The 11,009-nt window shown below is 39.6% G+C and overlaps 1 protein-coding gene across 2 annotated transcripts in view; it reads left to right on the top strand.

Annotated features, from left to right (window-relative positions):
• Nucleotides 1-3,366: 3,366 nt before the first annotated feature.
• Nucleotides 3,367-11,009, top strand: part of LOC111156627 (HAUS augmin like complex subunit 6) — a 44,759-nt gene continuing 37,116 nt past the window's right edge. For both annotated transcript variants that reach the window (XM_022517626.1, XM_022517625.1), the window contains exons 1-3: nt 3,367-3,609; nt 8,575-8,670; nt 10,651-10,729. In XM_022517626.1, the coding sequence (XP_022373334.1) occupies nt 3,482-3,609; nt 8,575-8,670; nt 10,651-10,729 (303 nt within the window). In that variant the 5' untranslated portion in view covers nt 3,367-3,481. The remainder of the gene's footprint in view (nt 3,610-8,574; nt 8,671-10,650; nt 10,730-11,009) is intronic.

Genomic DNA, 11,009 nt, shown 5'->3' with positions numbered 1-11,009 from the left:
AAGCTTAGAGCAGTACCTGGCATAAAGTAGCGTTAAATAAGTATTAAATGGTAGAAACAATGGTTAACCCAGTAGTTGTGAGCATCCCTAGTGTCCAAATCGTAGTTTTGAAATGTCTTTTCCCACTAAAAGAAATCAGGGCTTCTTGGAGAAATGGCTGATTCCAGGTTTGAGGCAGAAAATTTACAAGATGATCCTTGAACTTCTTGCTACTCCAGATGGCAAGGAAACTGACTTGAAGAGTTTCCCATTGACTAAAGATAGGACAGTTTAAACTTCAGTAAGGGTAATAATTGCAATAGGTTGAACCCCATCAAGTGCGAACCCTGTTAAATATCGAAGTGTATCATTATACATATAAAAATTTAATTGGTCACCTTCAGGGGATGATAACAAACCAATTAACTGTTAAATAAAGGGAAAAACAGCCATAAAAAAAATTAAATCTTGCCATTTGCAAGGATGTGGATGGAACAAGGGGGTATTATGCTAAGCGAAATAAGTCAATCAGAGAAAGACAATTATTATATAAACTCTCTGGTATGAGGAATTTGAGAAATAAGACAGAGGATCATAGGGAAGAGAGAAAAAAATGAAACAAGATGAAAGCAGAGAGGGAGACAAACCATAAGAGACTCAATCTCAGGAAACAAACTGAGGGTTGCTGGAAGGGAGGGGAGTGGGGGGTTGGAGTAATGGGGTGATGGACTTTGGGGACATGTATTGTAATGAGCACTGGGTATTATACAGGACTTATGAATCACAGACATGCACCCCTGAAACAAATAATACAATGTATGTTACTCAGTTGAACTTCAATTTAAAAAAGAAAAAATAAAGGGAAAGAATGAACGATTTATCTTCCTTTATATATACACCTATATTTTTAAGATTTTATTGATTTATTTTAGAGGTGGGGAGGGGCAGAGTGAGAGCAAGAGAGTCCCAAGCAGACCCCACACTGAATGTGCAACCCAACACAGGATCCATCCCACATCCATCCCTGAGATCAGACATGAGCAGAAAACAAGAGTTGGACTCCCAGCTGACTGTGCTACTCAGACGCCCTGTTTTTCCTTATATCCGTACCCCTGGATAAAACAGTAAATGTGGGAAAATTTCTATCATAAAATTATTGCTACTAACAAGAAAAAAATGATTATCTTGGACTGCTATAATTACCTTAGACTGAGTGGTTTACAACAGACATGTATTTCTCACAGCTCTGGAGACTGAAAGTTTGCGATCAGGATATCAGCCTGGTTGGGTTTGGTGAAGACCCCTCTAGGTTGCAGAGAATCCACTTCCCTTTGTATCCTTAAATGGTGGAAAAAGCAGATCCTTAAGCAAGCTCTCTTGTGACTCTTAAGACATTAATCCTGTTCAGGAGGGTTCCACCCTTATGATCTCATCTAATCTTTATTATCTTCCAAAGACCCCACCTTCTAATACCATCACATTGAAGAGTAGGGTTTCAACACAGGAATTGGAGGGAGGAACCAACATTCAGTTCATAGCAAATAATAAATTAGAATTTTGACATTTTGCAATGTCCACTATATTAATAGATCTAGGCATTCAGCATCAATGGCTGTCAATGGCATAAATAAAGCTATGTACAGATTGATGAAACAGCACCACCATCATCTAGACTTGCCATAGGAATCATATCTGAATCTCATCAATCCCTCTGGATCCAGGGGCCAATTTGAAGGAAATACAGAGGGCAGAAATAGAAGAACATGTTGAACTACAGCAAAGACACAATCAGTAAAACCTATAGTAAGGCATATTATTCAGGTCAAATAGCACCTGTTCCTCAACAGAAAAGTTGTAAGAAAAAAAGGAGTAAGGGAGGATGGAGGAAAGCCTGTATATTAAATGATAGTATTAAAAAAAAGAAAAAATCTGTTAAAGACTGAAAAAAAAAGAAGAGGGCAAGACAAGTATCAAAAGGGTAAGACTGAACTATAGTGACCAGAGAAGCACATTTAACTGGCAAAACTATAAGACAGTGCAAAGAAGTGATTACTATAAAAGTGAGAATGGTGATTCTTTTCTTGGGAAAGGAGGGGTTTCAGGAATGGCTGGAAAAGTTTTATTTCTTGTCCTTGGTGGTAGTTATAAGGTCATTCACCTAGAATGACACATTAAGCTATTTTTTAAAATGTAAGTTGGATTGCTGGCATATAAAGATTGAGTGGAGTGGCACATGATTTGCCATTTTCTTTACTCTCCTGGCCTTTCCATTCTTTCTTTATTTATTTTTTAAAAGATTTTATTTATTTTTTTGACAGAGATCACAAGTAGGCAGAGAGGCAGGCAGAGTGAGAGAAAGGAGGAAACAGGCTCCTTGCTGAGCAGAGAGACCAATGTGGGGCTCGATCCGAGGACCCTGGGATCATGACCTGAACCGAAGGCAGAGGCTTTAACCCACTGAACCACCCAGGCGCCCCATTTTCCATTCTTTATTTATGCTAGTCAATATCCATCGCATAAAGCCCCCTCCGAGGCAGTTTTGCTGCCAGATTTTTTTTTTTTTTAAAGATTTTATTTATTTATTTGTCAGAGAGAGAGAGGGAGAGAGAGCAAGCACAGGCAGACAGAATGGCAGGCAGAGGCAGAGGGAAAAGCAGGCTCCCTGACGAGCAAGGAGCCCGATGCGGGACGCGATCCCAGGACGCTGGGATCATGACCTGAGCCGAAGGCAGCTGCCCAACCAACTGAGCCACCCAGGCGTCCCTGCTGCCAGATTTCTTACAGCATTAAGATGAAAGGAACACTCAGCATTTGAGGGCATACAAGAGGGCATTTTATAAATGATAGACCTGGGGCTTAGGGTTTAAATGTCGTTACAACCCACAGCTAGTGAGATAGGTTAGGATGGAACCCATTGCTTTTTCTTCTACACCGAGCCACAGTCCCAAAGCTCCATTTAAAAAAAAATTTTTTTTTTTAACCTGACGAAATCAACCATTAGGAGTAAAAGGAACCATAGCCACAAAACATAAAAAAGCACCAAGCCTCGGAGCAACTGCTAGATGGCGTCTGAAGTTACGCAAACGCAAAAGACTTCGCTGGCGACGCCATGCACTGTGGGTTTTGTAGTTTTTCGGCAGGGCCTCGCGGGACGAGATGGAAACGAGGATGCATTGCATGGCGGGAAATATAGTCGGCCGTGGAAGTCCCTCCTCCACCGGAAGCCAGGTAGCGCCAGCGCTTACCGCTTTTCCGGAAGCGCGGGAGTCTTGGTTTTTGTAGGCTTTGCTTAGGCTGCCGTACCTAGTACCGTTGAAGGCTCCGTTTCTCTGAGACTTCATGGCCGTTTGAGGCGACATGGCTCCGGGCGACAGAGGAACAGGCGGTGGCAATGGAGGGGCCGCCGCTACCTCAGGCTGCCGGTAGGGAGGGAGCCTAAAGCCACTCTGAATCTCTCGGGCCTGTGCTTACTTCTTTTGCAGTGATACTGCCTACGGCGAAGATGAGCTCTGTGTGGGTCACCTCTTTCGAGAAGGAGCATCTCTGGATGTATCTGCAGGCGCTCGGTTTCGAGCCAGGCCCGGCCACCATTGCCTGCGGAAAGATCGTGTCGCACACGCACCTCGGAGTGTAAGGAGCCGGGGCTGACGGGGCGGGGGAGTCCGAGCTGGGACGCGCTGGTGTGACCCACCCTTTTCGCGGACCTCGCTGGGTGATGAATCAAGTAGTCCCGCGGTTACTTTGTGCGGGCACTGGCTACAAAGCCCTTGCTCTTTGCGGGTGCCAGCCTGGTGGCAGAAACTATCAATCAGGGAACCGTGCCGGGAACGCTTTGTAAGGGGTCATGTCTGCATTTGGGGCAAGACTGGAGGGATAGCTTCATCCTGCTTTAGTGGTGATGCTGGGTGGTCTGTGAAGTCCAGGGAGGGATGGAGAGTTGGTCGTGGAAGGGTGTGAGAACAGTATGTTCAACGGCTTTGGGACCCAAGGAGCCTTTCATGGTGGTTGTTTTCTAGTTGGTAATTTTTACTTTTTGAATTAACAAACCGAGACGTTGCGTAGTTCAGAAAAAAATAGTAGGAAAGGGTATGAGAATGGAAAGTAAAAATCGCTCCCTACTTTGTCACTAATATAATGGTTATGAACATAAATCTAGATACTTTGTATGTATTTCTGTGTCTAAACTTACCAACTTAGGGGGTATTATCTTTCCCACTATAGCCCAAGAGAAATTCGAGATAAGTAGGCTGTTAACTGTTCTCAGTCTTTTGACTTTTCTGATTGTTTCATTTCTTCTAGCGGCAGTGTTTTACTAATGTGCTTAGACGTCTATTTCTTGATGTATCAGTTCAAACGATCTCTTAATTCCCCACTACGTAATTTCACAGTGAAAGTTGCTGTTATTTATAATTCATTAGCTCACTCACACTTTCCTGCCCTCCCCTGCCTTCTTGACTTTTTTCAAATGTATGTTTTTTACTGACAAAGGTTAGAGCCATACTTTTTTTTTTTTTTTTTGCTTAGAGCCAGAATTAAGATTTACTGGTTAACTATTTGTTTAGAGGTTACTATTATTTACATGTAGAAGTGCTTTGTTTAGAAACCTATTCTAAAAATTGTCAACCAGTAGAGAGCATGTCTAAGGTTATACTTATGTATTAATAAATAGTCCAGTTATTTCACATGATTTAATTGCCCACAGTATAGTTTCATTTTCTTTGTGCTGGCAGAGAAGCTTGAAGCTTCTCCAGGCCTTCATTGAGGATGCTTGCCATTTCCACCGCATCCTTCTCTTCAGTGTTTAGCAATTTGAGTTTTCTCTCCAGCTGCAGTCTGTTTTCTACCTTTGAAAATTAGTTAAAATCTGTGCTGCCTCCTCCCCAGCACCATCATAGATTATCCCTAAGAGTCATTTTAGTTGGTTGTTAGAAGGGAGCTATCATTTTGAAACAGGTGTCCTCTTTAAAATGCTTCAGACTTGAATATACTGTCAAATTTACTTAACATTTTTTTTTTAGCTTTTTAAATTCACTTACATATAATATGGGTACGCAGGGTGAACAGAATAGGTATATAAACTTTCCCCTTGCAGAATTTCAGTCTAGCGGATGAACAAACCTTCAACAAATGTCTTACTAAAAATTCTAGTAAGTGTCAAAGGGAAGACAACAGGATACTATGTGAAAAATATCAGGCTTGAGAGATAATAAGAAGGAAGGATCTTCCTTTGTGTCAGTTGAGGAATAGAAACATTTCAAGGACAAGAGTTGTTTGACATATGGATAAGCATGGGAACTTTAATCTCAACTCATTTTATTTCAACTTGAGAACAAAGCCTTTTCTGTTCAAAGGTGTACTCCCCTACATTTGTCCTGCATTCCAGTGCGTCACAGCTCCTTTTGTATTTGCCTAACTTTTTTTTTTTTTAATTTAAGATTTTATTTCTTTGACAGAGAGAGGTCACAAGTAGGCAGAGCAGTTGGGGGGGCCGGTGCTGGGAGCAGACTCCCTCTTGAGCAGAGAGCCCTACCTGGAGCTTGATCCCAGGACCCTGAGATCATGATCTAAGTGGAAGGCAGCGAGGCTTAACCCACTGAGCCACCCAGGCACCCCAAGTAATTGCCTAACTCTTAAGCCAGTTTTTTTTTTTTTTTTGAGTCTGAAAATAAGGAATCACACAATTGAGATATCCCTACAGATAATTATTGAAAATGTACCAGACATGAAAAGATCTCAGATCTCTGTTTTAAGTGTTAAGAATATTTCATATTAGCACATAGAATATCCTTAGATATATTCTATTATGTTCTAATGAGCTTCCCCTGCCCCTTTTTGATGATGTCCTCGGTTTCTTCTGAGACTTTTCCTTTATGGTTATTTGCTTCTTTTGCTTTTAACTTCTTTTGATACTACTGTGGTGAACTCTTCTCTTTTGCACCCATGCAGATGACCTTTTTATACTAGAATAATGGGGTAGGGTTCTTATAATCTTTTATCTGATAACTTTGACAGGTTATTTCTTTTCTTTCCTGAGTGTAACCTTTTAACTTCTCTTGGGATGTGTGCTGCATTTTTATCCCCTTTTCACTTATCCAGAGAACTTAAATTTTTTTTTAATTTTTAAGTTTTTAAAAAATTAACATATAATGTATTATTTGTTTCAGGGGTACAGGTCTGTGAATCATCAGTCTTACACAATTCACAGCACTCACCATAGCACATACTCTCCCCAGTGTCCGTCACCCAGCCACCCCATTTCTCCCACTCCATTTCCCCTGCTACTACTCAGACTTTACTACAAGGACTTTGAAAAATGGCGGCTGTATCTCTGTGCCAAGTTTGACTTGGTTTGCCTTGGGAATTGCCAAAGTGTAGCTTAAAATCCTACAGGTGGGCCATACAGTGGAACATGACATCCGAGGTGGATCCTTTTTCATCAGCAGGTTGTTGTAGATGAAGTTCAAGAAAACTCTCCTCCTCCTGGCTCTGGCAGTTCCTGAAGCCTCAATTTTCTGTGTCTTACCAGACACAGGGTGTGAGGAGTGGACATCCATCCTAGAACAGTGGCTGATGACTCTGGCCCAGTGGCTGCCGTACTGCCCTTACACTAACTCTTGATTCCTTATAGCTGTGTAGCATTTCCTATATGATTTGGTTTCTTGGTTGTTATTTTTATTTTTTTATTTATTTTTATTTTTTTAAAAGATTTTACTTATTTATTTGACGGAGAGAGATCACAAGTAGGCAGAGAGGCAGGTAGAGAGAGAGGAGGAAGCAGGCTCCCCAGTGAATAGAGAGCCCGTTGCGGGGCCTGATCCCAGGACCTTGGGATTATGACCTGAGCCGAAGGCAGAGACTTTAACCCATTGAGCCACCCAGGTGCCCCTGTTCGTTGTTATTTTTAATGTAATTGTATTTTTTTTTTTTTAAATTTTATTTTTTTAAACATATAATATCTTTTTATCCCCAGGGGTACAGGTCTGTGAATCGCCAGGTTTACACACTTCACAGCACTCACCATAGCACATACCCTCCCCAATGTCCATAATCCCACCCCCCCAACCCCCCTCCCCCCATTAACCCTCAGTTTGTTTTGTGAGATTAAGAGTCAATTATGGTTTGTCTCCCTCCCAATCCCATCTTGTTTCATTTATTCTTCTCCTACCCCCTTAACCCCCCATGTTGCATCTCCTCTCCCTCATATCAGGGAGATCATATGATAGTTGTCTTTCTCCGATTGACTTATTTCGCTAAGCCTGATACCCTCTAGTTCCATCCACGTCGTCGCAAATGGCAAGATTTCATTTCTTTTGATGGCTGCATAGTATTCCATTGTGTATATATACCACATCTTCTTTATCCATTCGTCTGTTGATGGACATCTAGGTTCTTTCCATAGTTTGGCTATTGTAGACATTGCTGCTATAAACATTCGGGTGCACGTGCCCCTTCGGATCACTTGTAATTGTATTTTTTTAAGGCTTGTCTTGATTAGGAAAATCAGGACAATCAAAACTTTAAAAGACTTGGTATAACTACCTCATATAAGGGTGGTTCTGGGGTTAAAATGTAATGGTTAAGACCCTGGACTCTGGGGTCAGATGACATATTTCAAGTCACTGCTCTTCTGCTTCCCGATGTGATTTTGGATAGTTTTGGCAAATTATCTAATCTCTCTAAATTTAAAAAACCACAATCTGATGTCATTAGAATTAATCCATGGTAAAGCAGCTAGTACAGTATTTAACTTTATGGTTGTGGTAAAGATTAGATGAGTTATTGCCTGTAAAAGCCTTAAAATACTGCCTGGGAAATGATAAACTATTGGTAGCTGTTTTTATTGTTATTCAGTAGATATTGGTTTCTATCATTTTCAGGATATAATAGGCCACAGTTTTCTCCACCTAATTAGGTTTTCCTTTCCTTTTTGTAGAATATTCTCATTGTGATAAAGGAAGTTTTTTTTTTTTTTTAAAGATTTTATTTATTTATTTGACAGAGAGATCACAAGTAGGCAGAGAGGCAGGCAGAGGTGGGGGGGAAGCAGGCTCCCTGCTGAGTAGAGAACCTGATGTGGGGCTCCATCCCTGCACCCTGAGATCATGACCCAAGCTGAAGACAGAGGCTTAACCAACTGAGCCAACCAGGTGCCCCTCAATAAAGGAAGTTCTGCCAGTGTTCTATTTGATCAGTATTATCAGAATCAGAAAATTTTTATTGTTTTTCTTTTTTTTTTTTTTAAAGATTTTATTTATTTATTTGACAGAGAGAAACACAGGGAGAGAGGTGACACAATCAGGGGGAGTGAGGGAGAAACAGGCTTCCCACTGAGCAGGGAGCCTGCCCCACGACCCTGGGATCATGACCTGAGCTGAAGGCAGCCGCTTAATGACTGAGCCACTCAGGCACTCTACTTGTTTTTATTAATTATAAAATATATATGAATTAAAGAAACTTAATTTGCTTTGCCCTCTTGAAGAGAATGAAAAATACTAATTTGTGTTAAACTCTTACACAGCTTTTGATGCTGTCTAGTTTTATTAACCATTTTTCTTTTTTTTTTTTCCCTGCTTCTCTTTCTTTTTAAACTACTAGGAACATGTTTGACAAGTTGAACCGTGATGCCTTTCAAATCGTTTCTTATTTTTTGTTTCAAACACTGGACCAGTCTCTCACCAAAGAAGTTTTCAAGTGAGTCAAGTTCTTTTCTTTTCTTTTTATAAGTAGTCATTCTCAAATTTGAAAAGGGAGCATGCTCTGATATAAGCCAGAATTTCAGCTTTGTCCTTTTACTAGTATGAATGGATATCACAAAAGTCAGGTTTGAATCTTACAAATTTAGTGCTTGACTTTTGTAAATCTGAGTGATTTTTCTTTGGTACCTATCTTAAAAATCATATATTTTAAAATCATTGATTATTTTATAGATAAGACTTTTGTTTTATATACTTAGTTCCTAACATTCTTCTTAGTCACAATTAGGCCAAACAGTTAATTGGTACCAATCTATTTGTATAGTTTTGCCTTACTCTCTTTTTTTTTTCTTGCTGATTACCCCCTGCCTTACTCCTTTTTCCGTAGGCAATATTACTTGTCTTGTCTATTTTTATTTTTTTTTTTAAGATTTTATTTATTTATTTCACAGATAGAGAGAGAGAGAGAGAGAGATCACAAGCAGGCAGGCAGGGGGGGGGGGGAAGCAGGCTCCCTGAGGAGCAGAGAGCCTGATGTGGGGCCCAGTCCCAGGACCCTGAGATCATGACCCAAGCCGAAGGCAGAGGCTCAACTCACTAAGCCACCCACGCGCCCCTTGTCTATTTTTACTTTTTGGGTGTCTCTAAATCCTTATTATTTTTGTCAGTGATATGTAAGTGTTAAGTGCTGTAGGTGAAAATCATTCCTTTTAAGTTTAGTCTAATGTTAGATACTGTTGAGTATTAGTTTAAGGAGGAGATAAAAACATGAATACCTGTAAACTTTGGTTCCAAGATATTTTGCATGTGATTTGGGCTTCTGCCACCAGAAAAAGTGTTCAAGTTTTTTTGATATTTGTATTTTGCTCTTATCCTCTTAAATAGAAAAGCACAGTGTCTGCTTTACGATTCTTTCTTTCTCCATCTGTCCTTCCCCCCACTTGTGCTTTCTGTCTCTAAAAATAAATCTTAAGAAGAAAAGCAACAAGTAAATTGTTTAGGCATTGTTATTTTTGATAACTTATTCTTAATATTCTGTGTCCAGTTAAAGCTATGAGTGACCAGGAGCACACGTATATTTAAAACATCTTTTTTAGAAATCTCTATCTTTAAGCTATAGGACTTATTCCGCCCAAATAAAAATAGATTTTCTAATTTTTCCCCCTTTTTCTGATTATAAACAAAATACAGTTCATTTTAAGTAATTCAGGAAATACAGAAAAATCTAAAGATGGAAGTAAACATCATTCCTAAACTCACTAACCAGAAAATAGCACTGCTGACATTTTAGCCTTTTAGTACTTTTTTTTCCATGCATACTTAATTTTTTACATGACTATAGAATGTATGACATAGAAGTATTAAAAAATGAGGTCCTAAACAAATAATTATGTCTCAGAATAAAAATTTATCAGGGGAAAGTAATAGGTAAATTTTAAATCTATTGTTTTTGACTAAAACAGAGGCAGAACTTTTTAATCATTTTATATATTGTTTATACACAAAACAGTAGTACACACTGACTGTGTTATGGGTTGTCTCTGCAAGTCCAAAGCTCTCACGTCATTCCTTCTGGCTCTTCCTGTGCAACCATTTATGTTTCTCTCTCTCTCACCCCCCACCCCCCAGGCTTAACATACTAATTTATTAATACCATCTTTTTGCTTAGTTCAGTGAATTCATTGAGAGTGTTGTCTTCTTTAGCTAATTTGTAGTAATTTTAATGATGTTTCATTCCTTCATTTAATATATGTATACACTGATGATTTATGGTAAACTGGCCTCAACCTTATAGTAACTTATAAAAGAAAATACCCAATTTCTCACAGGTTGGTGTCCTTCTTTAGTTGAAATCTATAAATACTAGCTTTGGTTCGTTTATCATTTATGTTTCTAGTATAGGACAGAAGTTTCATGTTTAAAAATTTTGCCGAGTTTTTTTGTTCATAATTCTAATGCTTTTATATCTGTTTTTAAGGCTTTGTTGGCCTCCTTTTGACCAAAAGAGTGACACTGAATTCCGTAAACATTGCTATGAATGGTTAAAAAAGATTTCTGTAAGTATGCTCTTTTTGGAAGATGTAAACTTAAGTTAAAAACTACATTAAGGGGGACGCCTGGGTGGCTCAGTTGGTTAAGCAGCTGCCTTCGGCTCGGGTCATGATCCCAGCGTCCTGAGATCGAGTCCCACATTGGGCTCCTTGCTCATCGGGGAGCCTGCTTCTCCCTCTGCCTCTGCCTGCCATTCTGTCTGCCTGTGCTTGCTCTCTCTCCCTCTCTCTCTCTCTGACAAATAAATAAATAAAATCTTTAAAAAAAAAAAAAAAACTACATTAA

This window comes from Enhydra lutris, unplaced genomic scaffold, assembly GCF_002288905.1.
Source record: "Enhydra lutris kenyoni isolate GAN:26980312 unplaced genomic scaffold, ASM228890v2 scaffoldscaffold47, whole genome shotgun sequence".
NCBI lineage: Eukaryota > Metazoa > Chordata > Mammalia > Carnivora > Mustelidae > Enhydra > Enhydra lutris.
This window is presented reverse-complemented; position numbering and strand designations above follow the sequence as displayed.